At 39.6% G+C, this 17359-nt stretch overlaps 1 protein-coding gene across 5 annotated transcripts in view; it reads right to left on the reverse strand.

Moving 5' to 3' along the window:
• The window catches only part of LOC131064993 (uncharacterized), a 174023-nt gene that overhangs the window by 120444 nt on the left and 36220 nt on the right, over positions 1–17359 (reverse strand). For all 5 annotated transcript variants that reach the window (XR_009111360.2, XM_057999350.2, XM_057999353.2 and 2 more), the window contains one exon: positions 5642–5746. Coding sequence is in view for 4 of the 5 variants with exons in the window: in XM_057999350.2 (XP_057855333.2) it covers positions 5642–5746 (105 nt within the window). In the remaining variant the exon portion in view is untranslated. The remainder of the gene's footprint in view (positions 1–5641; positions 5747–17359) is intronic.

Below are 17359 nucleotides of genomic sequence, written 5' to 3' on the forward strand. Positions count from 1 at the left end.
TATTCCTCTTTAAATCTGCATATAAATATCTTTTATATCTTCGCATATCACTCACATAACACAAAATATATCTAAAAACTCTCCTTCTATCGGGAGTATAATTTCAGAATTATACACTCCTTTACATCCAGCACCACACATGTCTGAGAACTACTTTATTTTCTGAGTTAGAATCTCAGAATTATTCTCTCACACCCTCACAGCCCAAATGATTCTGATGGATTATTTATATCTTCAGCATACCCCTCCGTAAGAGGTGTGACTCTTTCCAAAGAATCATTCATATTAAAGACAAACTAAACTTTATTTAATATTTTCTAAGAATATCGCACCTTTATAATTTTAGACTTTTAGTTGCATTACCACACACTTTCATTTATTAATTATATTGCTGCTCTTGGTCATACGTGTCTTATTTATAAGACCACACCTTTTGTATTATCTGTTAAAACATTATCGCACCTTTTCATTGGCCCGTACCTTATGAAAGGTAATTACACATCTTTTAACTAATCCTTGTTTCGAAGCTTGCTTATAACATTATCCACATGCTTGTTAGTTCACCAGATCGTATCTCTTTAGAATAGTCAAAGTGCTTCATTCATTCTTTAGCCACGTATGTTTTAACAACACATCACTATGAAATGAAACGCCACCTTTCACTAATTGAAGATCTTCACTTTAATATTAATCACTTCCTTTACTAACCTTATTACTCCAAGCAAATCGCACTACTAGATAAAATAATTTCTTTATGGTCTCTTCAATAATCGTAGCATGTCAATGATTTTCTTTTTGTTATGGGTTGTATCATTACATAACCAAATCGTACTTCCTTGTGATTGATTACTTCTTTGCTGATGTATGTTTCTGCAGACCGTAGCTTAACTTCTGTAATTTAACCATCGATCAATAATCAAATACTCATGAAAGATTCTGAAGTTGACTTTGTCTTCTTGTCAATCCATTGCATACATAGATCGCTGTGCATTCCTTAGTTATTGTGTGTAATTCCTTCGGCTTTTAATTTGCTGCCATATCTTACTCGATTATGGGTAAAAATCGTTTCATATACTTAACTGTTCGCTGCTTTATTGTTTACAAAAACAATTAATGGCAATCGCTTGATAATCATCAGTCAAACAAATTAATCATCATTTTGAAGATTCAGAATGCCATCTTTGTTTTACCACGATTTTCACCTAAAAATTTCTTAATGTAAATTGTGCTTCATTTTATCCCCTCCTCAAAGTGACTGATGTATTGGTCATCTACATAGTCGATGGTCATAGTCTCTATGTTGTAGTATATTTCTGTGCATTACCGCTTGGACATCTTACACCCACAAACTTGGTAGGATATGATATCTTCAGAAATTTCTCATGAAGGCAGATACAATATCTTCAAAGTATAAAATTGTCTTCAACAAAATGCTCTCAATATTTATTCAACTTACTTTTAAGATCTGTTTTAGTATCCTTTATAAATTTGTTCATATTAAGTCACTATTCTGATTATAATCGGTCTTGATTATGATTCTCTATTATCAATGAATTATTCACTGCTGCATCTTATATGTCTTCAGGATTACTCAACACCATTTCTCAGCACCGTTTGTCTCCAGGAAATTCTACAAACTCCACGACCTGCCCAGGGAACTCAACATGAAGAATCTAATTGTTGATGAAAGGCCCAACATATGAATCTCTATTAACAGTGGTTGCTGTCCAAGAGGCATACTTGACTTCAGATCAATGAAGTGTTGCCTTAGAATAAAGTTATATTTCTTCTTTTGCTGACTTCGGGTTTCAACTATGAAGTAGTTAATGAAATCTCCATCGAACTTCTTTTCTCATTCACTTGTACCACTAGTCGACTGAATATCTCTTGAGGATGACGAGTCTCAGTCCTGTACTTTGCATTGCTTCATTATGTTTCCAATGGTGCCTTATAAAGTTGTCCTTTATTGCTTCTCAAAACTGGAACTCTAGCATGATCCTTCAAACACTCGTTCAATGCCATTGAATAACTATTCACTTTGACATCAACGACAACATTGCTTTCTCCTTTATAGACTTTAACTGCTTTGACTTTTATCGTCTTCACACATATTGCCTAGTGCTTTATGGCCCAATCAGATCAGCTATCTTCCTATTTATTTTGCTGTTGATATTCTTCATCATAGTCTTACACGTAGTAAGATATTTACATGATAGATATCATTCACTATCAAGCTTATTGCATCATCTTCAATAATACAAGAGCTTTCTCAAGGCATCGATAGAGATATAACTTATCACGGTATAACAATATTTCCATGCTTGACATCAATGACAAACTTATCTATAACATTGTCTACTTACCTTCTTGACATCAATGACAACCTTTCCAACAATTTCAAATTATTTTTGCATCTTCTAAGCAAAATCTTGACACATTCTATTCTGGTTACCTCCAAAGATGATATCGTCTACATATACCACAATAATCAATTGATGATCATCTTCAACTTTGAAATAGAGATTGCTATCTGCTTGACCTCTTTGGAACCCTTGATCTTGCAAGTATTTATCCAATCTAGAATACCAAGCTCTAGGAGCTTTCTTCAATCCACAAAGAGCTTACTTAAGTTTACATACATAATCTTTGTTCTTTGACAAGATGAATCCTTCAGATTATTCAATATAAACCTCCTTTTCTAGATGTCCATTGAGAAATGCTGGTTTAATATCCATTTGGTAAACTTTGAAGTTTTTCTGACAACCAAATGCTAGGAGCATCCTTATGGCCTCTAGTCATGCAACTGGTGCACATGTTTCTTCAAAGTCAACCCTTTCTACTTGTCTGTAGCCTTTACATACCAGCCTTGCTTTATTCTTTACCACTTGACCATCTTCATTTAGCTTATCTTTGAAAACCCACTTGGTACCAATTACATCTTTATCCTTAGGTCTTGGGACAAGTTCCCAAGTTTCATTTTTCTCTATTGGATTCAACTCTTCTTCCATGGCACTTACCCAATGTGTATCTTTGTTGGCTTCCATAAAATCTTTGCATTCAATTTTAGAAAGTAAAAACATATGTCTTAGTGTGGTGGCCAATCTTCTCCTTGTCTGAATTTTTGTATCCATGTCTCCAATAACCAAGTTTTCTAGATGATTTTTTTTGAACAAACTGTTGTCATTTTATGACACCCTTGGTCCATCAATGAGAAATGATCAGAGATATGTTCCATGGATCAATTCTGCCCCAATTGATCAAGCACCAAGTCGAGAAATCAATAAAATGCTTAAGTGTCTTCTGTCATTGAATGCACTTCAGGCCTTCTTCCTTCATCCTTGCATCTTGCCTTTAGTCCCTCGGGGTCCACTAGCCCACTCTCCTTCCCTTAACCTAAAGAATTTTGGATTTCGGATTTCAAGGACACAATCTAACCCTTACCCAAAGGGTAAGCATTAGCCTATCTCCCCAAACCCTGAAACCCAAAATCCCTTCCTTTGTCGGCTTTCGGGATTCGGGGAACCAATCTAACTCTTACCCAAAGGTAAGCATTAGCTTGTCTCCCCAAACCCCGAAACCCAAAATACAAATACAAAAGAATTAAAATATAATCCCTTCTTTTTGTAATGTTCCCACTTTTAAATATAATTTAATAATCAATGATAATAATAAAATTAAAATACAAAAGAATAAAAATAAAATTAAAATTAAAATTAAAGTATAAAAGAATATAATTAAATATAATTAAGATTTGGTTAAAGTTAATGAATGGTCAAAAGACATGAAATGATAAGTTGTGACTCCCCCAAATATGAGGTATAAAAGGGAGGAGAGAATTCATTTGATGAGTGGACATTGCAAATGGTATCAGAGCTTTGATCCTATCATCCTGCAAAGTAAATATGAATCAAGTATCATTCTAGTCAATAAGAAGAAATCTAACAATACGTGTATTCATGTGTATGCTTTGTGTTTGCATATATCCATGTGTATGCTCCACATTTGATTAATATTGGTAGATGACTCAGTTTTAGAAAATTAAAATTGATATTGCTCGAGGACAAGCAAATTTGGGAAGGGTAGACTGTAACGTCCCCACTTTGAAATATAATTTAATAATAAATAATAATAATAAAATTAAAATACAAAAAAATAAAAACATAATTAAAAATTAAAATTAAAGTATTAAAGAATATAATTAAATATAATTAAAATTTGATTAAAGTTAATGAATGGTCAAAAGGCATGAAATGATAAGTTGTGACTCCCCCAAATATGAGGTATAAAAGGGAGGAGAGAATTCATTTGAAGAGGGGGTATTAAACTTTTGTCTTCTCTTTTCTCCACTTTTCATTGTAGCCCCTCAAATGAAACAACTAATACTGGCCTTTGGGTCATCCATGTGTGCCTAGCCCAGGTGATATAAACCTTGGGACGATTTTATCTCCTTTGAAGAGAGGTGGAACAAGTTCCTGCCCCATCTAAGTTGATGTGTCAATACCTTTTGATGTTGGTGCTATTTTTGGCCCTTCAACAATGGTTATGGCTGTTTGTTGTTTTCCTCAGCCACTTCATAAAATGTAGCTTACAAGAAGAAAGAGCCAAAATTAAAAATATGGCTGACATGTATTTTGTCTTCCTTTGGACTCCTTTATAATCTAAATTTTCCTACAGAGGAATAATGTTTATCTATGAATTGTCAGTACTTGTACTATGCATTGTAGGTTTTATGAATGAAGAGAACTAGTGAATGTGTGTTTGTATGTTCTCAAACAAGTGGAAGAAGTTTTTTTAAGAAATGCATCTTACATCAAAGAAAAAGACTTTTACATGGGCTGAACCATAGAATTATAAAAAAGGTCTCTCCCTATAAAACAAAAGAAAACTAGCACCTAAACCTGGAACCAATGGCAAGGAGTCTACAAATCAATAGAAACAAGCATGCTTGACTATGAGATGCATAGCTAAATCTTTGACAAGAAGCTAAAAGCAGACAGCCTTGTGATATGGTATAAATTTTTGGATCAATACCTTATCATCCAAGCATCCCTTAAAAGAGAAATTCAGCAAGAAATAAAAGCAAAAAAGTAGTCGCTAAATTCACCCTATAACCATCCCGAAGGCACTAGCATTGTTGAGTAGGAACCAACCGTGAGTATTGCAACTTTGTCTTCAAAAACCCTACGTGGGCAACTTGTAAAGTGCCCTTAGTTCTAAGATGTTGTGTAGCCATTTGTGTATGCACTAGAACTAAGGTTTCAATGAGGAACAACATACATTATTTTAATACTATCGACTTCAACAACAGCTAGACACAATAAGTTTTGCAGAATTATCAGGAATCACTCCCAAAAGATCATCAGACCAATTACATCAACAATATAGGCATTTGATAGAACAATATAGTCTCAATGTTGGAAGCTTCTTCAACTTGTATAAATAGTAAAAAACAAATTTGTAAAGAAGACATGTATATTTCCTGCAATGAGGCAATTTTATAGAGAAATGAAATGACAAGATATTACAAAGAAAATAAAGTGTACTTTCATTGGCCATATTATAACAAAAGCTTTAAAAGAAGTTAATTAGAAAATACTAACTAAATAATTGTTTCCTTTAAATTATTCCCTATTTATGTTACCTCTAATGCCTTTTTTTGCATTGATGTATTTTCCAAACTAGGTGATGTTGATGTCTCAATTGGACCAGGGCAGACTACTGTGACTTTGATGCCTTTCTGAGCTAGCTGTAGACCACAAGCATATCTTCATTAGCAATAATAGACAGTTGTAAGTCGCTACTTACTAGTAAATTGTAAAAATAATATTTATAACTTAGAAATAGATAAGAATGAACAAAGTTATATATTAGAGAAATAAATAAAGTGGAATATTTAAGATACAAAAGAAACATTCATTTAAAAACAAATAATGTTGCCATTTTAAGCATAAAAAACATATGCAAGTTCCCCCCTGTGACAGCCTAAAAACTGTCAATGGACCCCATACCCACTGTGAGTTTTTATGAACTCAACACAGATGGCGAATCCCAAGGGAAGCTCAGGAAAGGTGGCCAAAGACGAATTTGCTGGGATTATAAGAACAAAATTTTGGTTGACTCAAGGATTAGAGTGCTCCATGAATAACTTGGCCAAGGCATACAGTATATGGTATAGTTGAAGAGCTCGTCACGGAGGTGTAACCAAGTTCATATTCAAGATGGATTCCCAGATCTTAGCGACTATGCTGAAATAGAGCCAAGACCCCTGAAAACTGGCAACTTCAATCCTTAATTGCTGGTATTTGGAGCTTCATTGATTCATTTGATGAAGTTGAAATTGACAACCAACCCTGTGCTAATGCTTCAACACTACCAGCCCAAAGCATTTGAAGGGAAGATAACTGGATGAAGGTACATATGAGAATTAGAGCACCTCTCATAAATATTGTGAATGATAATTGCCCATAGACCTGTCAACAGGGGAAGGAGAAGGTAGCCATGCAAACCCCTGGTTTCTACCTATCCCTTTTTTAATTTTCTTATGGTTTCAATATATCCTTTATTTCACAATGTCATCCAAATTATTATTGAATAGATTGATAGTGCATGGCATCAGGCCTTTGATGGATTAAGGTAATTTATCCCAAACAAGCCAAGAGAAAAGGTGTGTTCCTCACTCTTCCCCTACTAGATTTATGATGAGTCACTCCTTGTAAGATGGGCTTCCTTGTTGCATTTATTATTTTCACTTCTCATATTTCCATTTCTATATTTATGTCCAGCTATGTTTTCTGTTTGACATGGATTTCAGAGAAAATTGTACCATTTCTAGAGATTGAGTTATGTTTAAAATAATGGAAGCATTTTTTTCTTTAGTGTTTCCAAAGCCTTTCTCCCGTGAATTCCTTCTCATCAGCTTTACTGTTTCACTGCTCGACTTGGATAACTGATTTCAACTTTATTTGGCTCTTACCTGTTTCCTAGGCTCGTCTTTTCCTTTCCTATGAATGTGAAAGGACCTGTTGAAGCCTGTGTCAGTCTTCTTTGGCCCTAAGAGAGCTGGCAGTAAGAAAGATTCTGGTGCTCAAGGAAAGAAAAAAAAATTGGGTGTCTGGGATGAATCAGCAGCTAAAATTCAAACCTCTCTCTCCCCTGCAACTCAATCCCTGAATATAAGGTCCGAGACTCTAAGGCAACTGTATGCTTAGGATCTGTATAATGGGTACCGCCCCTGGATATCCCCGAAATTCAACTGTCTGTCACAAATGTCATTGGACAGAATAGGAGCAAATGTGACAAATTTTCCAGTGTGAGGAAAAAATTGAACAAGTTGGTGTAAAAGCTGCAGTGGAGTGTAAATGATGTCTGGCAGATGGTCAGGTATCAACAGTAGCCCATTCAGTTCCTACAGAAAAGGATTAAATTTAATAGCAAATTGTTTCAGAACGTGAAGAAGACAGTAGCTGGTTTCTTTCACATGGAACAGGGTGTCACAGAATCGGTCCTTTAGATTTTTACATGCATCACTGTCATTATGAAAAAGGACTGTGTAATAAGAAGACCACCTGCAATATTCACTAATGCCTCCTATGATCCCTTATCTGACCTGTGAAAATGCATGGTTAAACTGTGTGCAGTATTAAGGTTGTTACTGCCTGACCTGCTTCACTGTGGAGATCCTGTGGCAAGTCCTTGAAACCCTGTTGGTAATCCTACTGGTGTGGCTGCCTCTCAAATCAAAACAGGGGTAAGCACTGCTGAGTTGCTAATGTTCAATATCTATTTGCATCATTCATGATCTGTTTTTTTTGCCTCTTAAAATTACTAGTACTTTATTATGTTTTTATCTCAGACCTAACTCGGATTTTCTGCTAGAAATGGTTATGAACCAGCCAATATCTACCATGTTGGGAAAAGGTGTCTCAAGTTCTCAACCTTGCATTCCTAATGTTCATTTTGATTCATTTTGTATGTATTCACTATTTCATGTTCTTGTGGGAGAGTTAGTGTCCCATTTGGAGGCTTACTAGATTTTGACTTTTAATGAGTTTTGTCCTTAGATGACGAGATATGCATCCCACTTTAAGGTGGCATGGTTTGGCTATGTGTCAGCATCTTGTGGTTTGTGTAAGGTGATCATGATGGGAGTTACATGTGACATTCTTATGATGCATAAAAGCATGAAAGAAGGAAGTTGTATTGGAATCTTGACTTGGACTATGAAAAGTATGGGCATTTGCCATAGAGCATCTTTATATATGTTAAATGAGGACAAATTGGGGCACCCAAATTCAGGTGGTCTTATATGACAGGTATGACAGCTGTAAGATGTGTCAAGAACATGCTAAAAATAGCCAAGAGGACTCGAACCAAGAAGATGGTGTGGGGGTTTGCACCCAAGTGTAGGTGCCATATTTCTCGTGGTTTTGCTAATGGTTTTCCTTAACCATTTATGGTTTCTAGTTTGAATTCTTGCCTACAAATTGGCGCTTGAAGTTGTATTTTGTATGGTTAATTTGCAGGTATCATTTTACTTTCCAAAATCACTCCAGATTTGTATGTTGGTGATACTCATGTAAAGGCTTGCTCTGCAATTATATTGTAATCTATCGATTTCCTGAATAATGTATTGGATTTCTTTGGAGCGTAGGGTTTTTCTCCCGAAAGGATTTTCCCTGTGTACACCTATATTATTGTTTATTTTATGTTTATATGTGTTTCTAATGGCTATAAAATTGAAAAATTTAAACATTGCTATCCTTCTTTGATTAGGGAAAGGAGATTTCCGCATGCGGCACTTCCTTTCAATTGATATCAGAGCTTGATCAAATTTGATCCTAGTTGTTGAGTATAGGGTTTTTTGGACTAGCCTTCAATTCAGTGAGAGCTTGTGCAAATATTTTCTTGATCTTAACACAAGAAGAGAGAGCAAATACATAAAGAATTGAAATGGAGAATTTAAGAGCAATAATTTTGAGTTGTGGAAACTTGACATGGACGATACAAATCTATGGGTTGCAATATCTGGTACCATGACATCAAGTATGAAACAAGAAGATTAGGACTCGATGGACAAAAAGGATAAAGGTCTTGTGAGACTTTGTTTGGCAGATTCATGTTTATTAAAATGTTCATGAAGAGACTACCAAAACAAATATATGGAAAAGGCTTGATAAAGGCAAAGACGAACGAGATGGAACCAAGTAGTGAAGGAGTGCTTGAACTCGATGGCTGCTCGGAAGATGACATCTGCTCATTGAATGGACTCTTCTATTGGCAGATGGAGGATTATGAGTTGTTCCAATGCAACATGCTCCAGATAGAAGAGTCGGAGGATAAAACTATGTTTCCACCTAAGTATGGAGAATACAGAGAAGGGGAGGCCCGAGTGGATGAAGCTCCCGCACATCAGTTTGAGAAAGACAAACCTATCAAGTATGAGGATTCCAAGTTAAAGGTGACCAATCGAGGAACAAAGGAAGCCCCTAAAAACATATTGATCGGGGATGATTGGGTTCATGTGTTGAAGGCAGGAGCTTTCAAAAAATTTTGGAGTATAAGGATGTTTTCGCGTGGACATATAAAGATCTGAAAGGAGTGCCCCCTAAGATGTGTTTACATCGCATTCAACTGGTACCTGGAACCCAGCCGGTGCGGAAGAGGCCGTACCGGATGAACAGAAACTATGCCGCAAGGGTCAATGAGGAAATAGAGAAGATGTTGGAAGCTGGCATCATCTTCCGGGTCCAAACCAGCAAATGGGTGTCTACTATTGTCATTTCCCTAAAGAAAGAGGCCAATCAAATCCGGATATGTGTCAATTTTCGGTGTCTGAATGCAGTCACTATCAAGGATCCTTTTCCCATACCTTTCACGGATAGCATATTGGAAGAGGTAACCGGTCACAAGATGTATTCTTTCATGGATGGATTTTCTGGTTATAACCAGATTTCCATCGCTGAGGGCAAGCTCAAGACCACCTTCGTAGTGGAAGACAACATGTATGCATACAACCGGATGCCATTCAGTCTATGCAATGCGTCGGCAATTTTCAAAGGATCATCTTGCACATATTTGACAAGATGTCTGTAGCGAACTTCAAAGCTTTCCTCAACGATTGGTCGATTTACAGCGGGCAGGATACACATCTCGTAGCCCTAACGGAATGCATGGAGAGATGTCGGAGGGCAAGGTTGGCACTCAACCCTAAGAAGTGCAGATTTATGGTGCCGCAAGGCAAATTGCTCGAGTACATTGTTTGTAAAGCAGGGTTAAAAACAGAGCCTGATAAGATCCGAGTGATCGTGGAGATGGAGTCACCCACAGATGTCACAGGGGTAAAATCCTTCTTGGGTCACATTGGTTACTATAGAAGGTTTATAAAGAATTTTGCTGATATATCCTACCCCTTGAATAAACTAACTCGGAAGGGTGAGCCATACACGTGGGGGGCCTCGGAAGGCAAAGCTTTTGAGGAGTTGAAGACCAGGCTAGTGGTGGCCCCCATCCTCACATATCCGAATTGGGACAGGGAGTTCCATGTCCACGTAGATGCCTCTAATTTCGCAATTGGTGCCACATTAGCTCTAGTGGGTGACCATGAACTGGACCATCCAATCTATTTTACGAGTAGATTATTGTCTAAAGCTGAAAATAATTACAACACAATGGAGCGAGAGGCCCTAGGAATGGTCTATGTTGTGTAGAAATTCAGACATTACCTTCTGGCGACGCCATTCACGTTTTACGTGGATCACCAAGCACTTATGTATCTAGTCAATAAACCAATTATTCAAGGAAGGATCAGCAGGTGGTTGCTCCTGTTGCAAGAGTTTACATTCACTATCATTGTACGACCCGGAAAAAGCCATGTGATAGCTGACCAACTATCAAGGATAAGGTCGAGGGAGCTGCCAGAGGGGGTTAATGATGAATTTCCGGATGCACACCTATTCAAGATCGCAATACTGCCATCATGGTATATTGCTATCAGGGAATATCTATCCACCTTTGTGTTTCTGCAAGGTATGCCACCTGGAGAATGGAGGAAACTCGTGTTAATAAGCCGTACATTCCATTTGATTAATGGATTACTGTACAAAATGGGGTCCGACCAGGTGTTGCGTCGGTGTGTGATGGAGGAAGAGGTGCCTAGCCATCTGAGGGAGGCACATGAGGGCCCCGCGGGAGGCCATATGGGACCAGACACTACAGCACGAAAGGTGCTACTGGCAGGCCTATGGTGGCCCACATTGTATAATGATGCTAGAGAATGGGTAGTGGGTTGTGACACGTGCCAGAGAGTCGGAAAGCCGCTAAAGAGGGATGTCATGCCCCTCAACCCCTCGCATGCTCAAGAGTTATTCGAGCGCTGGCGGCTGGATTTTATTGGGCCACTCAAGGCCAGCCGTGCCAAGAGGTGCCGCTACATTGTGGTTGCCACAGAGTACTTAACCAAGTGGGTAGAAGCACAGGCCTTGCCTAACAACTCGACCCTGAGTACGGCGAGATTCATCTATCTGCAAATAATTACATGGTATGGCATCCCCATACAGTTGACCAGTGACCGGGGTGGACATTTTGTAAACCATGTCATCGAGCTCCTCACTACTGAATTCAAAAATTTTCATTCCTTGTCCAGCCCTTACTACCCACAAGCCAATGGGCAGGCGGAGGCCACCAACAAGATTCTCGTTGGAGTGATTTACAAGTCTTGCGGTGTCGAGGGAGAAGATTGGGAAGAAAAATTACCTTCAGTCTTGTGGGCCTACCGCACCACCTACAAGGTGACCACAAGCCAGACGCCATTCCAACTCATGTATGGACAGGAAGCGGTTGTGCCAACTGAGTTCATGGTGCCAAGCCTTCGCATTGCCATTGAAAACAGACTCGAGGATATGGAGAGCCTGAGAGAGAGGCTGTATGTCTTGAACAAATTGGATGAGAAACAAATAATGGCCTAGTGGGCTACGGAGGCAGCCCAACAAAGGAGGAAGTTGTGGCACGATAAACACTTAAAACGAATGAGGTTCGCTTCGGGCCAATTGGTGCTTAAATATAATGGGTGCAATGAGATTAAACCTAGCAAATTCAAAGTAAAATGGTTAGGGCCATATAAAGTTCGAGAGGTGGCTGAGAACGGGTCAATCAAGTTGTGGACACTGGATGGACAGGAGGTTCCAAATAATGTTAATGGGTCGAAACTAAAACCATATCATGAGCGCAGGCGGAGGACCGACCCGGAATCTTCCCATGGGGAGACTTAGGTAAAATTGTTTAGAATTTAAAATTAAAAATTTAAAATTTAAAAAAAAAAAAATGAGTGTTCACCGTACGGTAGGTACCGTACAGTGAAAAGGAAAAAAAAAAAAGAGAAATCACCGTACACCGCATGCCGGAAAAGAAAAAAAAACGCACGAATATCGTACAGCAGGCGACATAAAACACAAAAAAGACCACACCGTATGGTACATGTACAGTGATCAATTGGCAGAGGAAAAACTTGCAGTACGGTCATTTTTCGCGCGTGGAAAGATCTTCGTACCGTACGACGTACAGTCGACAAGGGGCGGAGGGCAATGGAGAAGCAAGGCATCTGATCGGCGTACAATGAAGAGAGAGGCACTATCGTATAGTGGGCACTCACCATGCACCGCACGAGGGAGAGAAAACGCATTACTGTCTGGTATAGTTCTACCGTACGGTGCAATACGAACCACAAGCGCATGGAGTAGGCAACGGAAGCAAAATAAAATCAGAGGAAGCCACAGTTGGAGAGTAAGCACGTGCAGAAAATTACTTCCTAACCCTATTTTTTTAATATTTAAAGGGCGCAAAAGACAAAAGAAAAATCATTTAATGGACCCCAACAGTGAAAAGAATTAGAAAAGATAGTTGCGGCAATTACCTGCTACAGTGTCGTCAACCTCTGCCAACAAGAAAGCTATTTGGATTTTGCCTTTAGATGTGAAAGTAAGGGGCGGCATGGCTGACAGCAGCAAAGGCAAAGGTAAAAAGGTGCAACCCAAAAGTGCAGCAGCAGATGGTAGCAAAGGATGATGTGACGGTGGACACCATTACCTTCGAGGGTTTGAGTGGAACGGGTTGTAGAAAATGGTGGAACGAGACCCTACATGATGATCTTGTGAAGGCACGGCTACAACATGCATAGGTACATTGGGCCATCCAGATGCCCATCTTTTGCATTAAGGATTTTGAGGTTGTGTTGCGGGCCATGATTGGTGCTACAACATACACAGGTGGCAGTCGATATTCAATTATGAGCACCACCAGGTTACGGTCTCTTTCGCTTTCACAGCGTTTACGAGGGTTTTTGGTATTCCGAGAACGCAAGGAAAGAAAGTAGATAAGGGGCAAAAAATATCCCCAGATTTAAAGGATAAACTCTTGAAGTTGATGTGCCGCGACGACCTCACACAGGCCGAGCTCGATAGTCTCCAACATGCCAGCAAGGGAAGAGGCCTAAAGAAGTCGTTTTTGAGAGGGGGTATTGCAGTGCCTCCTGGATGTGTTGAAGAGCTGCTTGATGGGAGCTAGTAGGGTTTCGAACATTGCCATGGTGCAAGTGGTATTGATGAATGGCATCCGCAATGGCGTGGTATACGACTGGGCATCAGTTCTAGCGGATAGGATGGAGGAATTTATGACCTTGCAACACAGAACCTTCTACATGCCCTACCATGCCATTGGACTCTTCTTGGATGCAGTACGCCTTCAGGTTTCACCGGACACACGACACTTGGCACCACAAGGCTATGTACACCTTGGGCAACCGCCTATATTCTATTGGGTTCATTTAGATATCATGGCACCTAGTGGAGATACACAATCAGGCAAGAAATGGAAGCGGAGGGTGGTGGTGTCTGAGTCCAAGACAGAGTCCGAGTCCGAGTCTAGTGACCCGAGTGAGGAGGCGAGTGCAGAGGACTTTGTGGATACGTCATAGGCCACGGAGAGTAGTTTCACGATCGTGGGTAGAGGCGGACAACAGGTGGAGGAGACAATGGCGAAATCTTTTGCAGTTGCGCAGACAACCACACCTCCACCTCCCATAGTTGTGCCAGCAGCAGCAGCCACACGGCCCCCGGGTGAGTTACCCCAGCAAACGGCCTCAGCAAGTGCCACTCGAGCTCTGCCACCTAGAACGAAAGTATTGGCAGTGTCGATTCTTGGTTTTGGGCAGGAATGGACACCAGTGATTATGATTCCCCCACACATGGCCATGACATTGGTAGCCCTACCAGAGCCTCAGACGGTCGGCGTCAGGAGTCCCAAGGCAACAGCAGCAAAGGTAGGGACCAGTGGCGGGACAGTTGGTAGAGAGGTTGCAGTAACATTAGAGCATCCTGGAGGGAGTGGTATCCCTTCTCAGATGGATATGAGTGCTTGGCTAAGTCGGTACAAGATGACACCAGTAACACCGGTTGTAGTAGTTGTCCTCTCCCCACAGCGTGAGCCGAGCCCTCATGAGATTGTGGACTTGGTTGGAGACAGCTCACCAAAGACTTCATGGATAGCATAGAGAGACCACTCACCCATTCGTGAGTTGGTGTTGAGTCCCAGGCAGGAGGAGGAGTTGATCCAGAGCCCCCCTCATGATGAGCCACTGCAAAGTCCTCACGAGGATGCCCAAGAGCACAGTGTCCTAGCATCTCTGAGAGTGGAGGGTGACAGGGATTTGGAGCAGTTTCTTGCGAACATGGTTGTCGGAGCCCGAAGGATTGTAGCCTCCACTTGGTCCCAGAGAGATGCCAGGACAAATGGATAGTTGGAGCAGTTGCTTGGGTTTATGAGGGACAGGTGCATGACACACTTTGCTCAGTGTTTTGAGTCTAGAGGGTGGCCTACTACAGAGACCTTGCAGATGCTGGAGGATTGGGGCCTCCGAGAGCAGGTTGGAGAGACTAGTAGATAGTCACTGTTGCAGAGGATAGAGCAAAGGTTGCATCTCCATGATCTAAATTCTTTCTTCTTCATACCTTATAAATTCAATGTCACAAAAATCCTCCAACACATTAGTCCAATCAAAATTTTTGACCAATCCAATTTATGCCACGAGAACTTTGAGAATTGTGCCAATCTTCATCAACTAAGGGCACAATTGTTCAGCTACTCTAAGATTAGCCTAAGAATCATCTCGATACAACTTTGCCCATTCCTCATACTAATCTTCTTGTGTGCACAACCAAAATCTGTCTTTTCTACACTGATTTATTCTTTGCCCCGTCAATCTCAATCACCACGTCCATCAATAGTTCCTAGCGGTCATTATCATTTAACACCCTCGTGGGTTCTACTTTCGTGTTGCAATTTTGCAACAATGGAGGAGAAAACAACACAAACCATCTTTAATGAGCCAATATGGCCGATATGCTACAATCTTCTAAAATGCACAAAGCAATGGCAAAGATAACGTCTTCACCTTTGATAATAAAGAACTTAATGCCGAGGTCATGTAGTTGGTGGTTGGGTTGCCTAGAAACTCCTCATCCGTAGGAAAAGTCATGGGAAATACTCCGCGATAGCAAAGAACATTCTGCTTGATTTCTTCAACCCAACATGACTATTCTATTCGACAAAATTGAGACCGCTAGAAACTAAAGCAGCGAAATAAAAGAACAGTCACTCTCCTTGAACTCTACAACATATCACTTGTCCTATGCACTATGCGGAACAATGCAGAGAAATACACAATTAAGAGAATCTCACCTAGCAAATGAACTCTCTGCTCACAACTTTCACTTCTGCCAACGTGCTACCTCACGAGGTGAAAGCATATCAGAATTTGTGAAGTATCGAGTGCAACCTCAGAACAGATTGCCTCCCTTATTGCCTGCACTGATTATGGAGGTCTGCGGCTTACAATCTGATCAACGGGATCTGAATTCTGACCTAATCGACCATACATTTAGGAAGGAGCAGCTAGGCATAATAAGCACAAATATTCTCTCCTTAGCACTAAAAATAGGCATAGAATCCTACCCTGATACCATATCAGACTTTGTGGAACAATTGAATGAATAAACTTCATTATGAGATGGGTTTATATACATGTGATGGCAGTGAACAAAGTGCATAAAATGGCACTCACAAGGTTCACAACAAATAACAAATTGTCACACATATCAAAACAAACCAAACAAACAAACAAATAATAACAAATCAAACAAAGTCGTATGGGTAAATGATAGAATACACCAACAATATCAGTTAACATATAGCCTAGCTTTTTAACAAAAAATTGTTGAAACCGAGTACCATCTATCAAGCAATCATCTTCGATGAATAAACATCGGGACTCAACATAGAAGAAGAACCCATAGAATCAAAAGCTTTCTTAAGAACATAATAAGTTCTCAATTGAGAAACAGGCAGGCCAAACTGGTTGCTAGGTTGTTCCTAACTAAGCAGCCCATTATTAATGACAATATCATGAAAATCCTTAATACCTTTAGCAGCCCACCTCTTGGTAGAGCACCCTTGAGTGAGAGCTAAGGGCTTATCGTTCCAATATAGATTCCACCAAATTAATTTGATTTCAAACCATGCTTGCAAAGAAGGGGAATAGGCATCCTTATTCTGAATTAAGTGTCTGACTTTAGTCCATGCTTTCCAAATGCTACTAAAAACTAGCAATCCAAACCCCTGAATATCAAACTTCTCAGAAAGAATGTCATTACTTCTACTCTGATAGCACTATAATGTCCCCTACTAGGAGGCTGCCAATTCCTGTAACTTAATTACAGTTCTGATCTGATCTGATCAATGGTCATTTCACTCGATGCTTTTGATTCCTTTCCTTTATATCTCTCAATGTGAGAGAGGGGTCACAGCTCTTCATTATGAATGCCCTTTGGCAAGAGGCACACCCTTTCACCATTAGCACCCTGAAAGACTGCAACTCTTCATTACTTCTGCCCTTTGAAAGGGTCACAACCTTTCACAAACAGATCTGCACTTCTTATTTAAATCAGATCTTCACTTCTAATTCCCAAATTATCCCCCTTTCAAATGAAGTTATCTTCTCCCCTTTATATCTCATGTTTGAGGGAGTCACAACTTTTCATCTTATGCCTTTTGACCATTCATTAAACTTAACTAGATTTTAGTTATGCTTATGTTTAATTTTATTCTTTTATATTTATAATTTTATTATTATTGTTTATTATTAAATTCTAATTTGAAAAGGGGACATTACAAGCTTGGATAAGATTAAATTATTTCTAAGGACTTTCCAAGGCTTCTCACACTCACATGCTTTACCCATCCATTTGACAGCCAAGGCAATGCCTCAAGATTTCAAGTCTTTGAGGCCAAGAACACCATGTCCAATTTGTTG

This window comes from Cryptomeria japonica, chromosome 6 (assembly GCF_030272615.1).
Source record: "Cryptomeria japonica chromosome 6, Sugi_1.0, whole genome shotgun sequence".
NCBI lineage: Eukaryota > Viridiplantae > Streptophyta > Pinopsida > Cupressales > Cupressaceae > Cryptomeria > Cryptomeria japonica.